The 25747-nt window shown below is 41.8% G+C and overlaps 1 protein-coding gene across 1 annotated transcript in view; it reads right to left on the reverse strand.

Moving 5' to 3' along the window:
* Positions 1–1526: 1526 nt before the first annotated feature.
* ANK3 (ankyrin 3) overlaps positions 1527–25747 on the reverse strand; it is a 202309-nt gene continuing 178088 nt past the window's right edge. The window contains exons 42-48 of the mRNA XM_051619726.1: positions 25474–25617; positions 22433–23105; positions 20479–20857; positions 8850–8933; positions 8669–8728; positions 6791–6883; positions 1527–2925 (exon numbers count right to left, since the gene is read on the reverse strand). Coding sequence (XP_051475686.1) covers positions 6815–6883; positions 8669–8728; positions 8850–8933; positions 20479–20857; positions 22433–23105; positions 25474–25617 — 1409 coding nt within the window. The 3' untranslated portion in view covers positions 1527–2925; positions 6791–6814. The remainder of the gene's footprint in view (positions 2926–6790; positions 6884–8668; positions 8729–8849; positions 8934–20478; positions 20858–22432; positions 23106–25473; positions 25618–25747) is intronic.

Raw genomic sequence — 25747 nt, forward strand, 5'->3', positions numbered from 1 at the left:
CATGGCTGGACCTCTCTGCAAAAAAGTCCTCTAGAGCTTCAGGTGAGCCAGCAGCTGCTCAGGGCTGCTGCCATGGTCCAAAACAACTCCTGAGCTTGAAGGTGCCTGCAAAGGCAACCCCACTTTTCTGTCCACATAGAGAGCTTCTGCCTGCCAGAACTACCATTCCAGGTACAATCACCACTTTCTTCCTCATCAGCATCAATAACTGGCAGGGGACCGGGCAGAGGGGAGAGATGAGTCAAATGAAACACTGCCTTTTGGATGCTGTTACAGGAAGGTGAAATGAGGCACTTACAGAGTGCTGCTCCTGCCTTCCTGCTGGTGGTCATCACAGCCTCGGCTTCCAACTGTAAAAAACGCCATATGATATTAAATACATACATCTGCACACCATTTACTGAAAACATTATTTTTCATATGGGTACTTGTGAGCAGTAGTGAGGCCTCTGGACAGCGAGGTCTCCGGGAGGCTGATCACTGCAGTTAGACTGCGACCTGCAACAGGGTGTATTTGTTCTCCAGTGGAGTAAGTGGCATTTGCCTTCCAGATCCTCTGGTGTAAGGACCTGAGCCTCCCTACTGTACCAGCGATATCTTGACTTAGGTAAAAATCTGCATTGCAATACAGACTGGCTGCTAAAATGATGAAAACCACATCATTACTGCCACTGCTTCAAAAGCTGGCAGCCCTTGTAACTCAGAAACACTGCCAATCCAACCTGTTACACTCTCCTGAAGCCAAGTGCTGTTCTCGCTTGAGAGAGCTTTGCTGACTGACCAAGGTGAGGACCAGTTCCCTGCATGGATCAGCAGATCAGAAGCAGTAGACTGAGCTGGATCTGTAGCACCCGTGCTTCCTCAGGTCCCAGGCTGGGGTAAGATACATCATCCTCATGTTGCCTTGAAAGCCAGGTAAAAGTGAACGCTGAGTAATAGGAACGATGCGTTGCAGCCGAGCAGAAGCCTGCAGTCCAGAGGAGTGTGTACTGATGCTGCCTTAAAACTTTGGCCACATTTATATATATATTTGTGTGTGTCAGTATATATATATAGTGGTCCATCACCTATAACATACAGGAAACATACACTTTATTTATACCATCTGCTGGAGGTTGGTGATTGGTCTGACTGATACATACTGGGGAGAAAACTGCTTTCAGCAGTGCTTTTCCTGGTTCTCAATGGGGCAAACAAAATAAAAGGAGGTCCAGAGTTAATGTGGGTTAAAGAAGACACTGTGGACACCCCTGTTGCACAGGTCCTTTCCCCACGCCTGAGGAGGTCTCCTGCATCCCAGGGAGGAGAGTTTTCCTTAGATTTGTCGAGGATGTGCTGGCTGCTGTGTTTTCCTCCCATTTCTCCCACCTGGGGACAGCCTGCCCAGTGATGGCCTGTCCCACTGGGCAGAGGAGGAGGTGGATCAGAAAAAAAGAAACAGAGAGGAAAAGAAGCAAAAAGCTGGTTCAGGGCTCTCCTTGTGAAGCTGCACATCCATACGGTACAAGAACACTGCCCAATACACATTATCCAAGAGTTTTAACACAATTTATTTTATGCTTAAATAATCAACTAGATCATCCAGTGTTTGTTGTTTTCATACATATGTAATTAGAGCTATTATCAATGAATGCTGTTTCCATATGAATATAATCAACAAATTAAAGTATTTCACCAAAACCCAAATAAAAATGCCCTTTAAAACACAGCAGCCTTAACGACCTAATATTACACTGCTAGGATGATTACAGATGATTGGCTTACTGAAAGATTCTACATCTTATAGCCAGTACACAATACAGTAATAATTTTACAGCGTGCTGCCAGTCTATTAGCTAATAATTTCTCTTCAGTTCATTTAAAAATATCCCAAACTTGTGCTCTTTAGAGCACCAACCCACTTCTAAAGCTGCAAGCATTACCCCCGTTATAAAGCGAGAACAGATAGCACCCCCCTCCCCATAATGCAACTACTGTATATGTTATGGGGTTTAGGTCATTTCATTGAAAAATTGGCAACAGCAACAAATATTAGATGAAGGGCTTTGTGTTTACAGATAAAATCTTATTTTTCATGTTGCAGTATAGTGTTTGCAAAACTGGAAAAGATTTAATCAAAATAAGGTGAAACACATGCATCAAAATATTAGTACTCTGAAGAAAAAATTTTCACAGAACTACAGAATTCCTCATTTTGGGAATCATTTAAATTTGCAGCAGATTTTAAAGATTTTTTTAAAATCAAGCTAGCGTTTTTGCATATACAAACATTATAATTGCTAATATACAAGAATCTGTGAAGATACACCCAGAATATCCCTGTAGGTGCAGCCATTTGAGACACCTATCCTGCTCAATGCATTTGCAATATTCTGTTTGTGATCGAAAAGGCAGTGCCTTATCAACATTTATTCTATTTTGTTAGAATTTATACAGTGTTATTTATTTACAGCAAAACTACTGATGTTTAAAAAAGAAACAAATAGTGTTTTATACCCTGACAGTTTGGGTCCAAGAAAAATAAGGCGAGCTGTTGTGGATTTTAGTAATTTTAGTGTCTTTCCATGGTTTAACTGTTTTGTCTTCATACATCCCTTCTGGCCACAGGAATTTATTTCTTTTGAGATGACATCAAACTGCTTGAAAGAAGCTGTTAACAGCATGGCATCTTGTATATACACTGCATTGGTAACTGTGCACCCTCCAATCCTGTGAATGAACGTGAATTTCCATGCTCTGTAAATTGGCTCATGCTAAATTAACTTTTTTGTGGGTTTTTTCTTTGTTTGTTTTTGCATAAAAACCATGCGGTTAATGTGTGGAAGCAGCAAACACACGCACACTTTTATAGGTGAATGTATAATTCCTGTTGATTTTTCTTCTGTGAGTGTCCCTCTAGAATACTGGCAGTAAAAGCACACAGTCCTACGGAAAGAAAAGAAGCACAAATCATTCAGAGTATCTCGTTAGAATCAATTCTGTGCCTTTCCCTGACTAAACAGAGAAGTTCTAATTGGCACTGTGGAATTCTGGATAAATCTCACACTTCCTAGGTAGGTAATGGCATCAGTTGAGCTCCCAGCATGAAGGGGAAGTGCAGCTGCAGATGTCCACGTTGCTTGTGAACTGATTTTCAAATACATTTAAAGCATGCTGCATTTCATCACCCCAGACAAAGCTCCAGCTCGTCAGATCCCGTGATGACAAGGAACAGGTACTCTCCACAGCAGAAGAAATGGCATCATCTCCAGAATTAAAGAGCTGCTGCTTTCACATGTTTATTGTTTGGTAGCATTCCCACAGTGGTGGAAAACCTGCGCTCCTTGCATGTCCACCTCTGCCAGTCGCTTGGGGAATGTGAGCCAGGAATGCAGAGTCCAGCCTGTAGGAAGCTTCACAAAGGACAAAGGGAAGAAGAGGAGCAGCCCCATCCATCTCCCACCTGGCTCACATGAGCAGCAACTGAGGAGACAAGGGGGGCAGCTCGTGCTGTCTCACCCACCCCAAAACAGTCGTCCAGCCATGCACATAAGGAAAGCAAGTGTGTTACATCTGTTGTACCCCAGGGGTGCCTTGCAGCAAGGAAGCTGGAAGCAGGAACACAAACACACTGCCCAAAGGGAGCTGAAAGACCTGTGGGCTCACCAGCACCTGGGCACAGGGAAGCCTGTTTGGGAGCACAGCTTGCACAGTGCCTGCGGGATCCAGGCTGGCATGGACATGTCTGGTTAGTAATCAGGTCACAGGTCCACACACATTCCTCAGGAGTGCTCACACTCTTCTCCTTCTATGTTAAAACAATCTGTCCTTGCCCACACCTACGGTTGCCATAAATCTGTCCTGCTGCTAAAAGCCACCTATTCACATTGCAGCAGTCACGCTGGCTCGCATAGTGCTGTCCTCCAGAAGTGCATGCAACAGTTCTTGGCTTTTCCTTTCAACCTGTTGTCCTGGTTTTAGCCAGGATGGGTATTACTGACTTTTTTTTTTTCTTTTTTTTTTCCCCAGTGAGCTCTCTTTTAAGTAGCAGCAAGTTTTCCAGCTAGTGGACTGATAACATTGGAATGTTTATACTTTGTGCCCAGAGACCGAGGACACTTTGTTCTGCCCGTTAAATCTAGTGCTTTTGACACTAAAGGAGCAGAAGACTCCTATCTACAACCCTCCCATAGGGAGGAGCAGACTAGATGGACAGCAAAATTGGTCAGAGATATTTCATATATGTATGTATATAACTGCATAGCTCTCAGTATAAATCCAGGGATTATGGAAGTCAAGCCTCTTCCTCCTTCCTTCTTCTTCTTTCCATCTCTTCCACCCATGGCCGGCATCCAGGGAGGACTCCATCTACCCATCACCATTGATCCCCAGGTTCATGCATTCCTGACCCTCACAACTCTCCCCTCAGCTCCTCTCTGCTCTGCCGCTCTCTCCAGCAGCTCTGGGACATTTCGGACTGCTCATAGCTCAGAAGATGCTGTGGGAGTTGCTGGGGTGGGGAGAGGCAATAGAGTTTTGCACATTCCTGCACATACATGTATATATTTGTACATATTTCTTTTATCATTAGTATTTCATTAAAGCTGTCTAGTTTAGGTTTCAATCCAGAAAGTCTCTCTTCTTGTTCTCTCTCTCCTTTCCCTACCTGGTGGGGGTGGGATTGAGAGCATTATTGTTGCTGGTTTAATTGCTGATCCTGAGTCAAACTATGACACCTGTATTTCACAATGGGTTTATTTGAAATGGTGACAAAGATAGAAAAAAAAAATCTAACTAAAATTGTGATTTTTTTTTTCAAACATTCAAAGGAAAAGCAACACCTTTGCCTCCCTAACAGGATTCTTTTTGTCTTTTGGGATCAAGAAACAAACTGGTTTTCTATCAGAATTCCCTGAGCAAATATATATGCTTTTGAATTCAGATAAATGGTCTTCAGTAGACTCTTGATAGGGCTCACAATTACTTCAAGCACATTTGGTCATGCTTATCATATCAAAGTTTGGACCGCAGAGATTCATCTTACAGGAGAAAGTTTCTCTCTGAGCAAAGATTTATTATCCAAGGCAGACTCTCTCTGAGTTTCTCAGGGCTCTAGCATGGAAGAGTTGCCTACTAGAAATCACAGGAAAAATGCATCAGCAGTTGTGGGAATTAATCTAGTTCTGAGGAAGTCAGACTCCAGCTTTCTGAAGGTCAGAATGGATTTCATACATTAGGCAAGGACTGCCTTATCAATATCATTTTAGTTGAAAATGAAATGCTGTTCTCTTATCCCCAATGGATGTTGCACCATGCTTGTATGCCAATAGGCTCTTTATTATCTGCACTGCTTATAGGGTTCAGTGCCCTGCCTTGCCTTCAGTGCCTTCTAATTCGCAAATTTCCACTGTTTTCCTCCTGCAGATTGACAGTGGAGAAGCATGGGACCAAACTTGGGACACAATTTCATATAAGCAGCACCATCCCTTTGGCTTTCTTTCTTTCTGTATCCTTGAGCTCCACGAGGCAGAAAGGCACATCAAAAGAATCACCTCCCTTTTCAAAACGTTGAATATTTTATGAGTATATTGAGCAGCAGGCCACGTGAAGCAGTATTGTTCTATTAGCACAGGTGGGGGGGCTCTCAATAAAAGCAGGAATTCAGCAGTTGTGATAGGTGAACGCAGCAGGTGCCCACCAGATGCTGAAAGCATGCCAGTCACCTCACAGCTCTTGCTCCTTAGGGCTTGATCCCATGAAGCCCTCAGGTAGACCCCACACAGCTGGTGGCCACTGGTCTAAGATGGCACAGCTCACATGCACAGAAAGCCCATACAGCCAGGTGGCTTTAGGGGCTACCTTCAGAAGGGTCTGTCTAGTGCCTCAGGAGAGACTCTGCTTCTGTTCTTTACCTCCACATCGCTATCCAGTATGTCTCCCAGGATCTGTTTATCCTGTTCTTAAATCCTATAGTTAATCCTATATAGAAGGATAGCACATAGACTTGCGTTTCATAAACTCTTCCTCTGCCCAATTCCTTAGACCCACCAAAGCTAAGAAAAGTTCTGCGTAGAAAAAAAGACACGAACATGGTAAACATACGCACTCGAAGCCATGACTGACTGACCAGCATTAACAGACACAGGCTGGCTCCTCCCATATTTGCAGGCACATTTGCTGTGTGACTACAACTCTGTGATCAAGACAAAGCAGCTTCTGGCTTCATGGTGCTCCAGCACGCTACTACAGAGCCCCTGCAAGGGTGTCTTAGGTTGTGGGTTTTAGTTTAGTTTTTTTAGTTTGGGAAGCCCTTATAGTGTCAGCTGCTGTTTTGTTAAAATCATTAAGGCTGGATCAATAAAATTCACAAAAAACAGTTGGTAAGGATTATTTGTTGGCAAATCCTGAGACACTTCAATGGCTCTTACAAGGACTTTGACTTGTGTAACTGCCCACAGGAGCAGAAGATTTACTTGTGTGCAGCTCCTTCCCCATCTGTGTTTAAGTTGACTTTTAGGAGTAGAAAGTGTCATGGATTACTAACACTTGACTTTAAAACTCCCCAAAATTTTGCACATGCCTCAGTATTGCTTTCCTTTATGTTCCAAGAAGTAAAGCTCAGTTTCTATACATGAACTCAAGGTAATTTTCTGCTTACAAGGTCAAGGGCCATCTGCTCAGCCTTGCAGCTCGAAAGGAATGTCAAGGTAGCAGAGACAAGCCATTGTGCAGCCCAGGTGCTGGTGCCCGCACTGCACAGTGCTGTGCTGGTAAAAGGCTTTAGCAATGGAAGAAAATTGATCACACTGACCGTTCAGTAGTTGGCTTTCAGCTTTCATGAGTAACTTTTCTTCTCCACATGTCTGATTTCTTTCTTTGTCTTAACCTTATAAGCTTCTCCCTGCTTTAAAGGAAAAGTATCAACATTAACACAGGCTGCAGAGTGCTCATAAATATAAACCTGCTTCCAAAAAAGATTCCACATTTTGCTGTAACAGGATAAGTAAAAAGCAGTTAAATCACATTAACACTTCATTTCAAAGATACACACAATCTGCTTATCCACTCTGCTGAGCTGCAAAAGCACAGGCTTGAAATATCAACTTCAAGCAGAAAACACAGGTCTACAATTTCAGCATGATCCCTGGGCTGGAGTGCCTGGCTGGCAGCTCTCCCTGCCACCAACTGCAGCAGGATTCACTGCCACCATCAAGGAAAATCTCCTTCCCCAACCAGCCTCCTGGGTCAGCCAGGACCAACAGACATTTCTGACAGCATAGACCATGGCTGCTGTTATGATGTTTCACAATGTCTGTGCTTTAAAGTGAGCAGGTTAGTAATGGAGTAAAGGGAAGAGAAAGAAAGCCAGCAAAAACCACCACCAAAGCAGCACAGAAGTAAAACCAACAACAGTGACAAGCAGCACAGGTTTCAGTGTCTTTAAAACAGTGAACCAGAAAATAAATTTCATCTTTGCTCATTAAAAATAGCTCAATAATAATCTAAAAATAAATACTCTAGTAATCACAAGCCTCATTCACATCAGAGATAGGCATCTGTTTATGGGTGGTTATCGGCAGAGTTTACCCCTCAGGGGATCTGCATTGATGTATTTGTAACTATTTGTAGTTTCCAAGTAATCTAATCTGGAGCAGCAAACTGAAAATATTTCCCCCTCACGGGGCAGGATTTGTTTTTTCCCTGATAAAGGATTACAAAAGATGGGGTGGAAAATATGTTTGTTTCATCTCTCCTATTTCTGTGGTGTCATCACCCCTTGATTTATTTTTCTTTTTTTATTACAAGCAGGTAAAGAGCATTTATTATCTTTTTTTCTGAATCTGTTTTCACTCAGACAAAAATTCCATTAACCCAATGACAAGTTTACAGGAGCACAACCTCCCAGGGCCATGTGCTGGGGAGCAAGGCATGAGCTCCCTGGAGCCATGTGTCTCCAGAAGCATCCTGGGGACAGAGGACATCTCGAGGGACAACCTATCCATGCCTTCCTGAGCCCCCAGGGCCCCCTGCAAGAGGGGCTCAGGTGTGCTGGGGCACGACAGGCCTGACCTTCCCACTGCCCTCCCTTCTTTTGGGGGTGCTGAAGCTGGGCACAGTCCAGACCTTCTGGGCTTCTGATTTTAATTGCCAGAAACAAAATCCTGCCTTGGTGTTTGCTTGTAAAGGATAGCATTGCTTGGTTACGATTCCATCCCCCTGAATTCTGCAAAGTCTCATTCTCTAGCACGGGGACATTATGCAGGTAAGCGAGAGGCTGGAGGGGACCAGACTGTGGCTCGTTCCTTTGGGCTGGTGACAAAAGTAAAAAGGTACACCTATGGGTGTAAGGCACAAATTCTGCAAGGGCTTAACCATACCCACAGACAAAGCTCATCTGGATGTTACAGAACAGGCCCCACATGTATGGTTCAAGTCTGCTGCCTGTTATACAGAATGAGACATTAAAGCATAAAGAATTCAGCCAGGCCCCCTTGACACAGCCCTTGCCCACACATAGCACAGAGACTGCCCTGTTACCCTCCCCCACAACTTGTCAATAACCACAAGCACTGCACTTTGCCAAGGCTTCTTGTTAAATGCAGACCTCCAGCCCTTTAGCAGCACTTTCTAGCAGTCAACACAACCCTCCGTGTCTACCGTTATTTCCTGGCAGTCCCCATTCCATTACCATTTCACCAGCTTTCCTCTCATGGGGAATAACAACACGTCTTACTACCTTCCGGGTGATCTGCGGGAAGCAATACATGAAAAGCATCGGTTTTTTTCCCCTAGATTCTAAACGGAGAAAGTATGTTAAAAGAAGTTACTTGAATGCAAAGACTTAGAGCAGTGATGTAATTCATGATTACTTTTCTTGTGATGACGTTGCCTTCTTCATCAGTAAACTGTTCCTCGGTTACAGTTTCACCAGGAATGTTTTTTGCTTCCTCACCCTAAAGAACGTGTGATAAGATTAGCAATATAACCTATATTCTGCCACACATATTTCCACACCAATCCAAGCAACAAGCACATGCTAGCTTCAACTTTATGTAACAGGTTGCTTTATGTCACACACACAGTATGAAAGCCTTGCTCATTTAGCATGCCAATACCTGCTCATTTGTTCTACAGAATGTGTCCTTGAAGCCTGTAGTGAGCTTCTAGCATATTGCTCTTATTAACTAACTCGTTACAAATCATCTTGTGGTCAGTCTGAGTCCTATGAGATGGAGGCACAAATTCATGATGATTTAATTTCTAATTAGATATCCATCAGCTTTTCACAGCTTCTCAGTGCCCAGCACACAGAAACAGGGTCTAATGCCAAACTAAGGTGGGATTTGATGTGGGAATTAAAAGGACAGCTCTGCCTGTAGCTTGCTAAATACAAAATCTTAAACACACACAAAAGACAAGACTTCTCAGCATTTACAAAATGGAGAAAGGTATCTTACATGGCACTTTTCCTGGCTTGATACCACCTGCTGACCTGCCGAGGAGGCTCAGCAGCCTGGAGCACAACTCACTGACATGGACAGCCCCTCCTGCCATCACTGCTCATAGCATCCGCAATTTATAGACCAGCTTAAACAAATCTCAAAGCAGTTTCCTAACTGCTATGCGAGTGACTTACTACAAGAATTACTGTTCACATTATAAACAAATGACATTACTTTAGGGTTAGCTGGCAGTCATGAACTTAAGTTCCAGAAGAACTTCAACAATTTTACCTCATAAAATCATGTTTCCAAACCCAGATGCTGAAGTAAGCATTGTATTTGATGCTTCAAAAATATCCAGTCTGCTTTTTATTTCATATAAATAAAACAAATATAATAATAATGTAGTTGGCCTACCTATCAAAAATTTCCACATGTAGATTAATAACCATTTAAACAAAACAAAAAAAATCCTTACAACTTTTCCCCTCAAGCCACTTTGGAAATAATGGCAAATAGAGGGAGGAAGTAGAAAGAAACATTGTACAAAACATGTTACATCCATACAAACAACAAAATAATACTTGAAATGAGATATTACAGCTCAACATCAGCCTTTCATAATGCTTCCACATAGTAAGCAGCACATGGCAAATATAACTCCTGTTTACTGTGGTGTATACAGTACAGAGTGGTCTACACAAGCTCCTGGCACTGCTCTATAATATAGTGATGCCATGTTTACTTTAAACTGTTTTCCATACAACCACAGCTTTTTTAATTCGTACATTACTTGTTTAGGCTTGTATGCTATTTCTAAGGTCTAAAGCAAATACACTTTCCCTTTTGTTTACAAGCCATTTGGTTGGTTCCTATAACCAAGCTTTTCCATTTTCCTCACTTTGCAGGGACTGGAGCAGGCAGGAGCCAGAGGGGAGTGCTGAGTAGCAGAGTGCAGCTCTCCCACTAACCAAGCTCCTGATCAACATTTGTCATTAGTCAGAAGTACAGAATCTTTGCTTATTTCATATTGAAAGCTGTATGGAAATCACCACTTGATAATTAACTAATCTGTTAACTAACAGTTTTGGACATTTTACATGTTTTTTTCTCCACGCTTCCACAGGCTATAAAACTTGTTGAACTTTGATTCTTTAGAAAGCATCACTAAAAGAAGGGTGGGCTCCCCAGCCAGGTGGATGTTGATGCATAGGGACATAAGGATGAGGTCCTGTGTCTGAGATACAGCTGGGACTGCAGGGAGCAAGCCCAGGCATGGTGGCATCCCTACAAGAAGAACAAGCAGCTGTTGAAGCCTTCAGATGAAGCCTGGGCTGGGCCCATACAGTTCATTCTCCAGAAGAACTCTGCTGAGGAGTCATGGGAAGGAGAAACTGCATACCTGCCTAAGCACCCATGTCAGGCTACGTGCAGGAGGAGGGAAGTAAGAGGCTGAACCCCTGGTGAGCAGGGCCCCAACAACAGGAGGCTGCTCCTTCCTTTCTCATGAGTGAGAGAGCAGAAACAAGAGGAGCAGGGGGACTGCTGCTGCAGCAGTGGGGCGATGGCTGGGTAAAGGTTTTGGGAACTGAAAGCTGTGGGGTTTCCTAGCCACAATGAAACGGGGGAAATACTGATTCTGGAGGCTTAATAGTTTACTCAGAAGTAGAGCAGATGGGGAACTAAGAGCACAGTTTCTTTCCTGGCCCATCACCCATGGGCTCTGTGACTCTTACGTGGGCTGCTGCATGGTGCTCTAAGGGACAGAGGAGAACCCTGACCCAGACATCCCTCTCACACAGAAGCATGGAGAGGTTCCCTCTTGTCAACAGGGTCTCCAAAGCCACTACAATAAAACCCACTAAAAACAGAAATAAGACGACATGGCCAGTACCAAGGTCACCAGACTACCTGGCACACAAGTACTGGTTCTGTGTACTGTCCTTGGACTTCTTCCTGCCGCTACGAGCAAGGTTTTTCCTTAAAACAAGCTAGTGAGAATTACTGTGTTCAGCTTGAAAATGAAAAATGTACTGATGCACTGAAAGATGTCTCCTGGAAGAAAATATACTTGTAAAGGTATGGCAAACCTTGGGTTTTAATTAGGTAAATGCTGCTTTAGCACAATTTCAGGATAAATGCTGTAAATACTCAGCAGTCAGCATGCATGAAATCCAGGTTTCACAATTCTCTTGCTGGTGGGTAGTTAAACAAATTGCAGGAGGGCTCACATTTGGCAGGAGGTAGATCTGATTTACTGACATTTCTAACCTATGCAGTTATAAAGATGGATGTTTGTTAGGGACAAAAAAATCCACACCTTACCAGCTCACAGTTTTACCTGCCAGATCTCAAACCTGCTTTGGGTTAGAGCAGCACATTAGATGACCTTGTCAACAAAAGCTGGTTTTAAACATAAAACTGGTGCATCTGCGTCACAGATAAAGAATTAAATTCTTTCTGCTGCATCAGACTTATGTGGGCTTCATTTTACCCTTGACTGATCAAAATCACTGTCACAATATCAAGAGCTTTAGAAAGACAGGGAGAAAACGCTGTGATTACTGCAAGTTCAGTTATATCCCTGGGACTAAACCATACAAAGGCTGCAATCTGCAAGCCTCAGCCCTAGAACATGCCAGGAAGCTTTGCAAAGCAGAGTGCTTTAATGTCACCCTGCTCATTGGAGTGTAGTCCTGCCAAAACCAGCTGGTATCCTCTCCCTGCTGCTCTCCAGGGCAGGAGAAGCAAAGAGCAGCTTCTTCAAAGCCTTCCACCAGCTCCACTGGTTTTCTTAACAGTTATTTGCAGATTATGGGTGTTCCCAGGGACCTCCAGATAAATGGAGTTACACAGTCAGTGCTGCAATATTGTGCCAAAGTTCACTGCAGATTTGTTAGAGCTCTGGTTTTCTCTCATGTTTTGTTACTAGAGGGATAATATAATAGTCCCTTTTATTTCTCCTATATATCTACTGTTCTAATAGTGGAGAAAAAAGGTGCAGCTGGATGTCTCTTACCCAGATGAATAAAAAGGAATTTAAAAGCAGACAGAAATAAGCAAGGTGGAAAGATCCTAAATATTTAATTTTGCCAAAGACCAGGGGCAATGCTGCAATGGGAACAGGAGCTGTACAGACCTCTTCCCTTACTGGCCTAAGCTGCCATTAAGTCATAATCCTTTCAGTCTCAAGATCAGATTCTTGTAATGCATAAACAGCAGCTGTGCCTCGGTCTCCTTGGGGTCTCAAGCCTCTGTGACAGTGGCAATAGAAATAAACATCTTTCATTAAGGTCATTTTCATTAGTGAGTTCTGCCTACTCAGGGAGACCTTGTTAATCAGATGCTGCAACTCTCTGCCTGCGCCTGTGCTGAATCCGTACTTGCTTGTTTGCAGATGTATTGTTAAAGCCACGGGGGGGGGGGGGAACCCCAACAAACCAACAGGCAAGCCCAGGAGACCTGAAAAGAAATGGTGCTGTAAATGGGGCAGAGAATAGTCCAATATTGGGAACCAGGTCAGCAGGTCTGTTGCTTGTCGCATGGAGCACAGCATGATGAACAGACCTTACAACAGCACTTGTAGTCTGTGCTTTAATTTACCTCTGCATTCTCTTACTGAGGCCAGCAGCTCTGACCTTGGCAGTCCCTCCTGGGGAGAGGCAGGGTGAGGGCACTTAGGGAGCCGCTCAGTTCTGCAGCTCTAAAGCCTGGGAGGGACTGCAGTGGACAGGCTGTGCCAAGATAAATACACAAATCAAAATGCTTCCCATGTGCCTCTCATGGGGCACAGGCCCTTAATTATTCTCACCTACAGGATGGCCACATTTTCTCTTTCCATAAATAAGTTTCCTCTGAATAATAAGATAGTGAAAGCTGCTGGTTCCCGTTCTGAAAGACTGCTGCTCAGGCTCCTGTGCCACTCCTCCAGTGCAGGCTGAGCCAAACCCTTGGCAGTCAGTAATGGGGTGTTTCACGGTCAAAATCCATGGATAGGAATAAAAAATGGCAAGAAATAACAAAAATACAAGATACAGAATTACATCAGATTTGAATAACCCCTGCTTAGAAATCTATTTTATTTTCCATTACAAAATTCTACCATAAACTTTTTGGCAAGAATATTACTAAACAGTTTTTGCCAAAAATTTGTACCCATGAAAGATTTAACAACCTCTGAAAAAGCATGAAAAATTATACACTGATTTCTGTCAGGGCTGAGTAAGAGGAGCTTTGGGTCAGGCTCTGAATGTGCACATTGTAGCAGCAATCTTATTTTTCCCCTGTGTGCTAATTGCTTGCATTCCTGCACTACCATAAAAACCCATTTCTTTTGCAATGCACCATCCCATCAGTCCACCATTTGAAGAGAAGAGGGGAAAGGAAGCAAAAACAAAAACATCTGCACTACCTTGAGGTTAGAATACGATCCTATTACATGTGGAAATGGGCATCAGTCCTTGCTTGTCTGGTTTTATGGGCTCAGCCTTCTGAAGTGCTAAATCCCATGGGAATGTGCTCAAGAGCACGGAACACTTGACAGGATTCAGCTCTTGGACTTCTGGGAAAATACCAGGGGGGGAGAAAAACCTTTCTCCGTATTTCAGCTAGGACAGAGAACTAAGGTAGCAGTTAAACAGAAATAACAGAGTTAGCAATAACACAGAACAGCACCAAAAGGAAAAAAAAAACCAACAAGTTGGGAAAGAAGAACAAAGGTAATGAAGCAATTCACCCCCAACAGGAGCTGTAAAGGCACATAGCAAATTCTGTTTTTCCAGACGACTCAATTTATCCTCAAGATTTTGGCATTACCAAACTTTATCCCTGCAGGCTACATGAACTGCTGTTAGTGCAACACACAGGCAGTAAGGAACATATCCTTGGTAGATTCCACATGCAGCTCTGCCCAGTGGAGCCCCCACTGCCATCCCCTCCCCACTGCTGCTGTTGGCTGGCAGGGTGGGCTCACAGCATGGGCACAGCACTGCCATCCATTTACAAAGTCTGGGCCCAGGTTTTTCTTATTCCAGGGAATGCAAACTCAACAAAGATTTCCAGGGCTGGCTCCTAAGTAACCATGATGTAAGACAGTATAGGGTAAGTACTCCCTAGCCCAGGCATGACTGCAGAAAAGCACTGGGGCATTTCACAGTCAGTGTGTGGCAGCCTTGCTGCCTGGGGGACAGGAAGGCTGGAGGGAAAGCATCCCTGCCTCCTACTCTGCATCGCCCCTTAACAGCTATTTGGCTAACCAGGAGTGTGAAAAGACAGCAGAGTAGGAGAGCCTGAGTCCCCTCTTGCTATTGCCCCATGCCCGTGACGCCAGCCCCGCTCGGTGTGAGCCCCAGAGAGGGGCTCTGGGGCCGTGGGGTCGGGCCCAGCGCTCACTCCCTGGGCCCCCGGGCACAGGCAGCCGAGCACCGGCAGCTCCTGAGCGCTGCTCGCAGCCCTGCGGCAGCCACGCGGGAGTTATTTTCACTCTGCAGGCTGAGAACATTGCTCTGTGCCTTTCGGCACTGTATCCTGAGACCTTTTCCCCACCTGAGGAGCTGTGCCTCAGCTTGTGCAGACTCTCATAGTGATTTCAGTCCACCCAAAATGAACCTCTGCTCCCAGGAATGAACAGAAATTAAAGTCCAGATCCCGACCAATGTTAAGGATTCATTCTTCCATTTCATACCACCTTTTTGTGACCTTTATGTGATCAAAATATGCCTTGAAATGGTTGTTTCCACTATCAAACTCTTTCTGTAAAAGGCCCAGTGATGGCTGCTTTGAAATTTTTTCTTGTTCTAAGATTATCTTGAGATGCAGAGTCAGGGACAAAAACACCCCGATATATCATCAGAAAATGACAGAATATTACATGTGTTTTCTAATCAGGAGACAGGTACAGCTTTAATCCAGTTCAGATCAGACACATTCCCAACAGAGCAGGTTCAGCTGCCTCCATTCACCATGCACACCCTCCCAGCCACAACTGCACTAGCTGCCCATTACAATGCAGTATATGCTGCTTTACCATTACTCTGGTAAAAGTTCAACCCCAAATTATACCACCACATTTAAAAACAATTTTCTATGCCTTCCCCTAAACACAGCGGATGTACTTGGAAGCAAGTGAAGGCTGCCTTTTATATACTTTCCCTTTTTCTGCTCCAGCATTTCCTGACTCCAAACCAGTGGACTGTAAAATAGTTCAGACATCAGCTGGGTAGAGGACCTCAGCCACAGGCCTTTGAAACTTTCAGCCAGCCTGTGGATACTGCATGTTTTACCAGAAGCTCTCTTACAGCATTCAAGAGTCTGCTATTGCCCACAAGCTGCCTGCCCCATTTGAAAATAGAAACCACTCTCCTGTTTCTGACCAGTCATGTCTTATCTGCAGAGGGAATTCCTGATGAAGGGCTGTACCCCAACCTGAACAGGGCCCTTCATGGAAGGCAGCAGGTTCTACCTGTAAAGATGAGGCATTGGACACAATATTAACCTCTGCTGAGCTCATTTTTGCAATTCCTGCCTTGTCCTACACAGGAGCATGAATGACATACTGAAGAAATTCAGGGTGAAGACACTGAGCAATGTCCTGCCTCTTCTGAAAGGGTCTGTAGATCATTAGCTGTGCAGAGCAGCCTGCCTGCCACCCACATCCTACAGAAGGTGCAGTGCCTGTGTACAAACTCTGCTCCTCAAAGCATGCAAATAACAGCAATGTACATATACGCAGTGTGACGGATCATTCCTAAAGTAAAAATTGCATCTTAGACAAACTCAGCTAGTGCTGTAATAGCACTATGGTGGCTGCCTGTCTTTTTCAAGGCTTAACCATACAATTTTCTAATGAGAATCTAACAAATCTTGCAGATTACCAAGGGATTAATATAATGGTTTCTGAGGTAGAATTATTTTCTTACACTATATGCTGCAGACAAATAATGCTGTACTATATGACCATACAAGAAAAAATAAGAGGGTAAATGTCATTATGACTATGCCATTGTTACCAGTATGTAAAGTACACTGTCCTGTAAATAAAGAATTATCTGTAAATGAATACATTAAAGTCTACTAAAGGCAATGCAGAGACTTGTATTAACCTCAGTAGGTTTTAAATAGTGATCACTTGCTGTTTTCAGGAGGTTTTCCAGAACACTTTAAGCACTTAGGACCACAAGTTTCAACCAGAGTACATGGATTATACTCTCCTATATCCCACTCATATACATTCCTGCAATTTTTTAACTTGTAATTTAGAATTTTTTTAGAAAATAGAATTAAAAAACAATGTCACCCATACTTGTCTGCAAGTAATTTTGCTCTACATCAGTTCAACACACTGCATCTAGCTGCAGTCTTTAAGATGTCATGCAAAACAGTATCAGGGCAAGACACAACATGCCGTGCAACACAGTTGTTTTCCAGCAGAAGACAACCATAAACCTCTGGTTAAGCAAGGGAAGGCCACCTAGCACTTGGTTATAAATACATACTGACAATGAAAAGCACACTACCAGAGGGACTCCAGTATGCCAAACTGCCATTCTGACACAGCAGCCCAAACCCACACCGATGCCGATGTCGCCTCAGCGATGAAAATCACAAAATACCTTCAGAATAAACCGCCGTCGATAAACTCTTGTAGTAATTCTCTGCTCTTCCTCTGAGCTGGAATCACTCTCAATCTCACTGTCACTACATTCCTAATAAATGCAGTTTTAGTACATTTGAACAGCACATTTGCAAGACAGAACATGCTGATCAGGACTAGGAGAAGAAAACAAGTTATCATGGACAGTGTTTTTCCTGTCTATTATGTACATAATGACTTGCAGTCATTACTTTGCTCTTAAAGTATATGGTGGGAGGAGGCATTTTTTGCTCCTTGGCATGCTGTAGCATGATAAGAATATCCCAGCAGCTCTTAAGACTTAGAAAATGGTATTTGGAATGCATCTGTCCTGCAGAATTTCAAATGTTATGAAGGTGCTAAAAAATTTGTGTAAAAAAACCCCCACCTTGCCATAACTGCTTGCTTTTCCTCCTCAAGAACTAATGTTTCAAATAAATTGTATGGATTCACAAAGCATGGGAAGTGAATTCCCTCATAAAGAAAGAGAAGGGTCACACAGAAAGATTCAGTGAAGCACCTCCATGTAGAAGATTGCAAATAGGCCTTTTGAAGAACTTTTTCATGTAAGTGGCTTTCCTGCTCATATTTATCTTCTTTTAAGTTGCAGACTGTAGTGTGAAGTACAATAATTCTGTATTTTTTGAGAGGAAAAAATTCTCAGTAATTACTCACTGACAGCCCAAAAATTATTTTAAAGCCATGAACAGTGGATATTGCTAACTGCATCTCTGTTTCTCTCTTTGAATCTGGCCCAAGACATCCCAAAAAAGAAGTATTTCTCAGAAAATAAGAGTAGGCATAGGTGGGTGGAGGAGAAAAGGACTATACAACAAAAAGCACTGAGGCAGGATGACAGCATTCATCTGCATGTAAAGCCTCCTGCTGTCCTCTGATACTAGCTAAATATATATACAAAATAATTATAATCCAACCCTGTCCTGAAAAAGTAACAGTAAGCAGGAGAAAATTCCCAGAGGGCACGAAGGATTTGGAGGAAGAGTTATTATTAATAAACAGCTTCAAGAGGTTTATTTGGGAAGGAATTCTGAGAGTGAGAGCCACCTCGACCACGCAGTGGACATCACCACCTTTGGGATAATAGCACAATTGTGCTGTACTCCTTTCACTTAAAAAGATAATTGGAATCCAATACTTGAGTATTTGTAAAGAATTACATGGCCTACACTGTCACTGCACTGCTTCTGTAAACTCTGGGTAATTTACGTGGACTTGGGACAAGGCCAACAATTTGTTACATCCACGTCACAAGGCAATGGCCCAATATCAATTGTCACAGTTTATCTCTTGTTGCAAACCGCATGCCAGAACACTGACGCAGCCCTCACCCTGCAGGTGAATGTCCATTGCTTCTCAGCTCTTCCCCAAGGGACACAGAAAAAAAAAGATCTCTTCTTTGGGAAATAATTTTGTTTCCCCTTTCTTTCCACATATATAAACCTGCTTCTTCCATGCTTTCCTCTTTGTGCATAATTTCTGAAGAATGCCTTGCAGAAAGACTGCAGTTGAAAATAACTTTGTTTTCACAAGAGGGCATGAAGTGTCTCACCAAGAAATGAACTGTCTTAGTAATTGAACTATTGACTTCAGTTTAGGTTGAATTAGAATATATTCTTGAAGAAATATCAACCAGATATTAGAAGCAATTTGTTTTGTCATTCTAACAAACATATGGGCTTTGTGAGAGACTCATGTTTAGAAATCACATTCTTTCCTCACACCAGTTTATTTAAAGAACATGTCTATTAAAAGACTTGTTACTTAGAAGATAAGATTATCACCCTTTACTGATAAAGTAAAAGAAGTGAAAAAGCACGCAAAGGAGCAGTACACACTTAATCTTCCCAATCCAGATGGGCTATCCAAAAGTGAAGAGCACAAAAAAGTGGATGATAGCTTAACCTTCTCCCTGATGGCAATCCACAGGGGGAGGTGCACACCCTCAGCACATTACAGGGTTCATCTACGCTTATCCCTGCATTTAAACTCAGCGTCATATCATCAGCTGAGGGCTGCTGCAAAGCCTACCAACTCTAAAGGAACTCTGCCATCTGCCTTCAACTGCCTCTGCAGAAGGCTCTTTCTTACATTTTTTTAACTATTCCAGTAATTAGTGAACTTTAGGAAAGATTTTTACTGCTTTAACTGTGTCATGAACTAATAACAAGATAATAACAATCATATGCTCCGTAACTGCTCAGACTGATTATGTTACCATCTCATAAAAGAGCTTTAGGTTGTATAATCAAAATAATAGTTTAAAATGAACTAATTTAAACTGGAGTGATTTATTGCAGCTCACCATAGCCCAACATTTTTATTGAGCTCCAATTAAAAAAAAAAAAAAAAAAAGCTGTACCATGTAGAAGCAATTCTACTGAAATGCCTTGCTTCTAGAAGTTATAATCTCCTCCAGTATTACATCCAGGAAAAGACAATCTCAGCAGAGAGAGGAATATAGCAGAAAGTCTGCAATTCCCTTTTTCAGCCTTGTTCTCTGCCTGCCCTGTGGTCTATTCCCTGGCAACCCTCCCACTGCTGGTGTGCGAGGTGCATGCAGCTACGGGGCTATAAGCCATTCTTTGAACCAACTTTACTTTTAAACTTCTGGGAAATAAATCAAAGCCACTGAGAAAATGATTTAAAACTTCCTAATAAAAAAGCAACTTATAACTGAGATTCTGCAATTAAAGATGTGCAAGCTGAGCAAGGTAGAAACAACAGGGAGTCCCTCAGCAGTATTTTAGGAAGAAAGAACCACCACCTGGGAAGGCGCTTTGCACATTTGGAAATCTTTTGATTTCTTTTGGCTGGATGCACTTTGGAATAGGGATGAATGATGTAATGAAACAAAAGCATAAGAATTACCTGAAATTTATTTTCCTGCAGCTGAACAGAGTTAAAAAAAAAAATGCAGAGGGTGTTGGGGACAAGGAGCAGATTCTGGGCCAAGAGTGTATCTCTTTGCTCGCTTCAGTGTCACAAAAAGAGAGGACATCAGTGGCATCACTTTACTGGAAACAGATGGAGGACTGCTGAGGTGTTTGGCAGTGTTTGCACAGGTGGTATGTCAGGGCAGGAATGCAGCCTGTTCCCCAGGGGCGAGGGACAGCAGTCCCAGAAGCTGCTCTTAACCTCTTCCAAGGCTTGGGGCCAGTCAGGTGAAGGATTACACAGCTCTGCTTGGCTCCTCTGCCTGCCGAGACTCTCCCTCACTATCCACATAGCAGAATATAAATTTCCACTAACTTCCATTTTTCTTATTTTATCAATAAATCAAAAAGAAGGATTAAAAAAAACCAAACCTGTGACAAACAACATTACAAGTCCTACAAAAATTTGTCAAGCACTATGTCAAGCAACAGGGACTCGTCACACAGTTAATAATTACAGGACTCACTGTACCTTCTGTTCAGACATTACTGCTCCCTCCTCGTCTTGGATGCCTGTTCTTGGCTTGCCATCCTCAGAAGTACTCCAGTTCATCTTCTTCACACTGACAGGCACAGATGTTTTGTTGCCTTCTGTTGTTGGCTTGGTAGTCTCTTCCAAAGATTTTTGATATGCTGCTGATGATAATGTTTGCTCATCAGTACCAGCTGAAGTTTGGGGCTTTGTTCTCAGGGCTTCTTTGTCACTCTGTTTTCCTACGTCATTTAAAGATTCCTGGATGCAGGATTTAGTTTTTCCTTCTGTTGTGGATTCAGAGAGGCTTCCATTTGTTTCTGGCTTCCCTGCTTCTCCTTTGCCATATGAGGTAACAGAATCCCTACATTGGTCCGAGCTACAAGAAAAAAAGAACAGGCAGCTGTTCAGTGCTTAAACCACACGCAGAAGGGCAAGGCTGTAGCCTCTGACTGAGCCTTCCCTCTTAGCACAAACTTTTCAAGTAGAGAAAAGTAAAATTTAATTTCAGTTCACAAATACAAATACATTTAATGGTCTCATCTTCTGCATCATGATATCTTTTCAGAAGCAACAAGAATATGGTGAACCATGTAAGCAAGGCCAAATATTTTATATTAATTCTGTTCCACTGGGAGGAGAGAAGGAAAAAGAGGAAGAAAAATATACAAAACCTACCATTTCTCTCCTATAATCACAAGACAAATCCCCAAGGCACTAATTTTTTAACCTGCTCTCTAACCAAGGAGGTGATGGAAGTATCTGTTACTGTGCAATTACTGGTAATAACCAAATCATTGATATTATTTTTTCCCCAAACTACAACATCGATACTCCAGACAAGTCATACCTTTTTGAAAAATACTGGTATCTGAAAACAAATCCTTAGACAGCGCAGAGTTTCAATAATACACAAAGCCAAAGGCAGGTAAGGTTGTTATGATTACCCACAGACAGGTTTAACCCACACTTCTGATGCAAAGTTTTCTTCTCTTTCTCTGCATTTTTGGTTGCTTTCAGATAGGCACTACAACAGTACGCGTGAAAACACTGTAGCTATTTTCTGGCAAACTCTTATTAAAGGCAGCAAATTGATTACATCTAGTTAGAAATGGGTATGTAATCTTCTTAAGAAAGCCCTTTTATTTCTAGAAATCACCTATTTTACTAATTTAACACAATATAAATTGCAGATTAACAATGCTTGCTTAACAGAGTAGAAATCACACCAGCAGTAGATTGAGCGCTTTACAGTTCTGAAAGACAATCAGTTTGCTGTAATTAATGGCTGAAATCCCTCTGGATTCAATAAGAGAATATCTGATGCTACCTGGAACCTTAAAATATCCTGAGTGAAAGCTGCAAAGGATGTAAACTGCTGACAGACCAATGATTGCTCTGCAGATAATAATTCTCTTCTGCTTTACAGCTCAGGCAGACCTGGCTCCTTCAACTGGTAATCATGGGAGCCACATTCAAATCAAAAGCAGGCTTATGGGAAAATTAACGACTATCTGAGGGAAGGCAACAAGATGCAATGAAAAGAATGACTGCTAAAAACGTACATGAGAATTAAGAGCATCCTGATTTCAGATAATGCACATTTTATAGTCCCCCATTCCAGTTACATCTACGTATCACTTAGCTGAATTAAAAATGGAAATACACATGATTAAGAACACGGAAAGTAATTTTACCTACTAAACATAGTATAAACTAATTCTGAAATACCTATATTAAGAATGAAACCTGATAAATACACATTTGTAAAGACAAATGTCTGAGGCCAAGCTGAGTCATCTATTAGTTTTCTTTCAATACATACATACATATATACATGCATATATACATCTTCTCATAGAATAGTAAAACAGCAGCCTCAGTGCTGCTCCTGAAGGTGAAAGCAGCATGGGAAGGCTTCCTTGCACACACACTCTGACATCAAGGTGCTCACCTCTCATCCAAGCGATCCAACAGGCTGCCACCTATTCTGCGTCCCGACGTTGGGGGGTCGGTGACACTTGACGAGTCAGGCTGCCAACCTGTAATTGAAGACATTTCATGTTCTGCTTGTTGAACACTTTTAAGAATTGACCATACTCTTTCTTCGGTCATCTCCTCAGACTCAGCTCCTTCTTCCAGATGAATGTCCTCAAACAGAGATTTAAGCTTTTCTTCTGTCATCTCCTCATCAGTACCAGACTTTTCTCTCTCAGGCTGTTCAGTCCTTACTCCTCTTTTACTAGTCTCTTCACTCTGCCTTTGTTTAGCAACTTTTGATATCCCGCCATAACTACCAAGATACCGTGGAAAATCCTTAAGGTCCACTTCCTCCAACTGGCTCTCGCCTATGGAAATATCTTTAGGTGTTCCTTCTCTAGGCTCTGAGAAATCGAGTTTGCTGTCATCCAGTGAAGTGTCTTCTTCAGTCACCACTGGCGGTGCGGCTGCTGTACCATCTATGTGTCCCTGGGAGGTCACTAACACGTCACTCAGTCTACTGGGAGTTCTAAGGGGTGACTCTAGGCTAGAGGTGTCGCTAAAGAAATCATCCTGATGGAAAGGGGTGGGCGGCACGAAGTGCAACCCAGTGGGAGTTTCCAGTTCCACTTGAATGGTGGGATAACCTAAAGAAGACAGCACATTTGGACTGACTGGGATGAAGCATGGAGCAACAAGTAAGCAAATGTCAAATGATTCATGAATTACTTGAAGTATGAAAAGTACGAGGAGGTGCAGGTGTGTAAGAACAAATGCAGTTCTGACAGATTTCTTTACTTTGTCCTAAACAGATGGAACAAAAAATGAGCACTGCCAGTGAACAGTACAGTGAAGCCAATACTTTTGACTATTTTGTAAATAGTCTGTAAAGATTTCAGCAACTGTTTTTGCAGCCATTTTAACATTTTCAAGCCATAGCAGATTGGCTCATGAGCATGCAATAAATCAAACGTGGACAAGGGTGGTTGTCCCTTTATATCCAACACAATCTCTTGCAGTCATATTGTGCAGATCTTTCTTTGCCAGTTGTTTTGTTGTGGGTTTGATTTTTTTTTTTTGTGGTTTGTTTTTTTTAGACTTGGAAATTTAATAAGTATCTTTTAAAGACAGCAGTAGATCATAATAGAGGACAGCCACTTTTTTTGTCAGTAGGTATAATTCCTAAAACAGGTCCACATTCCTAACATACTTTTATGTAAAAATACACAATATTAGCAATACAATGCTCTAATATATATATATCACCAATTTAACCACAGAGCCACACGAATGTAATAAAGAATGAGCAACAGAAATGGATCCTAATAAGGATACTAAAGAGTAAGAAATCTAAATACAGAGCAGGATAAAAAACTAAAAAAGGAAGTTAAAAAAGGGATAAGAGAACACAAACACAACAAGGGAAAGCTATATGAATATTTCAGGTACAGTAAAGTTATACAGGTGAGAGGACTGTGGTGAGAAAGGAGATCTTGGTGATCTTGGAGAGTGAGGCAATCTTGGTGACATGGGTACAATCAGATACACTGATCAAATAAAGAGAGAAAAGAAAAAAAGATGAAAACATGGAAAAAAACATAGAAAAGGATTACATTGAATATAAACATAAAAATGACAACAAAATCTGAAGGTCACTTTCCAGCCAATAGTAGGCTGGGTAACCTACAAAAGCAAAAAATACATGCTGTGAGGTTAACTTGACATTGTGCTGCCTGCAAAGGGAGGTACATTAATAGGGCTTGATGTTTTTCTTTCCTGAATCAGCTGAGAGAAAGGCAAAGGTGGTCTGGTCTTGGTGAGGAAAGGAAGCTTGAGGAAGGTTCAGAGAAGAGGAGAGACAGAAAGCAACGGCCAGGAAGCGTATTTTTTCATAAAAACATTGTTGCTACTATTAGAAGGCACAAGCAACATTTCAAGAGCAACTTTCTTAAAATGTCAACAGAAAATTATTTCTGTTATGCAATGATTCAATGACCAGCAATGCTGCTCAATAATGGAGGTACACTAAGCTTATATGCTCTAAAGTAAAAAAAATCCTAATAAAATACAGAGAAAGCCAAATACATACTTGAACAAATTACAAAAAACAAAGGAAATGTTACTTACAGAAGATAAATCTTATTTAAGGAGCTATTTATAATACATGTGAGAAAAATCAAAGTAAAGCATGTAGCAACCCAGTGCCTGTTAACTAACATTTAAAAGAAGAGAAAACAATATTTAGCATCTTTAGCATATTGATAAGTAATAACTATGGCAATTCTGTTTTACAAGCAGAATTTCATTTATCTTTTTAAATCTGGCTCATAATTAACCTGCACAATTCTGTTCTCAGTTGGCATAGCTTCCATGTGAAAATTATGACACCATTTTACCCATTAGTAGAATGAAAAAGATATTATCTCATGCACTAGTAAAATATTTTCTGTTTTTCTACTGCCATTGTAGAAATGGTCCAAGTGAAAATCATAAAGTAACTCATCGTCACTTGTCTCAAAAAAGCTTTGTAGTAAATTGCACATTAATTTATCCAATGCAATTACCAAACACTATTTTTTCTTATTCTTCTTTTTTTTTTTTTTTTAAGAATTCTTATTGCTACTTATCTAGACAGGAAGTCAAAAATTAAAAAATATTTTTACCTAATTTGCAAAGCATGTACATTACGTGTACATTAAAAAAAAGTACGTGGACAAGCCTCAAAGTACAACTATTCCATGAGAAAAACACTCATGTCTTGTCAGCTGACACTGAGGCTGGTAGGGGCAAGCTTCTTCAGGCTTATGTCTGTGGGATCCTGGGCTTATTCTTCGAGATATGAACATGAAACCTACATATCGTACCATGAACCTGCTTTTAGGAGAAGAAACCTCTTTCATATTAAACCAAATTATTTCTGTAGAACTTTGTCTTTTCTTTTTAAGTCTAGTTATACAACATTGCTGTGCTACTGGACATGTCACTGAAATAAATACAATCATGGAATTCAATTACCATCAACGGGATCATGAAAAACGTTATTTTCGTCTGCAAAACTTCTGGTGCCTGAAATATTTCCATAATCAAATATTGGTCCTTCCAACAGGGTCACAATATCTATTCGATTAATTTTTGTCAATACAGAAGTTAAGGCATCAGCTGAAAAACAATCAGAAAAAAGATCAGCATTGCAGAACTGTGTAATTGTCTTTCATAGGTAAATTCATAATGCATTAATTATAAATCGCTGGCTTATGTTTCTGGCCCAATGCCTTTGGTTCTAGCAAAC

Source organism: Apus apus, chromosome 4, assembly GCF_020740795.1.
Source record: "Apus apus isolate bApuApu2 chromosome 4, bApuApu2.pri.cur, whole genome shotgun sequence".
NCBI lineage: Eukaryota > Metazoa > Chordata > Aves > Apodiformes > Apodidae > Apus > Apus apus.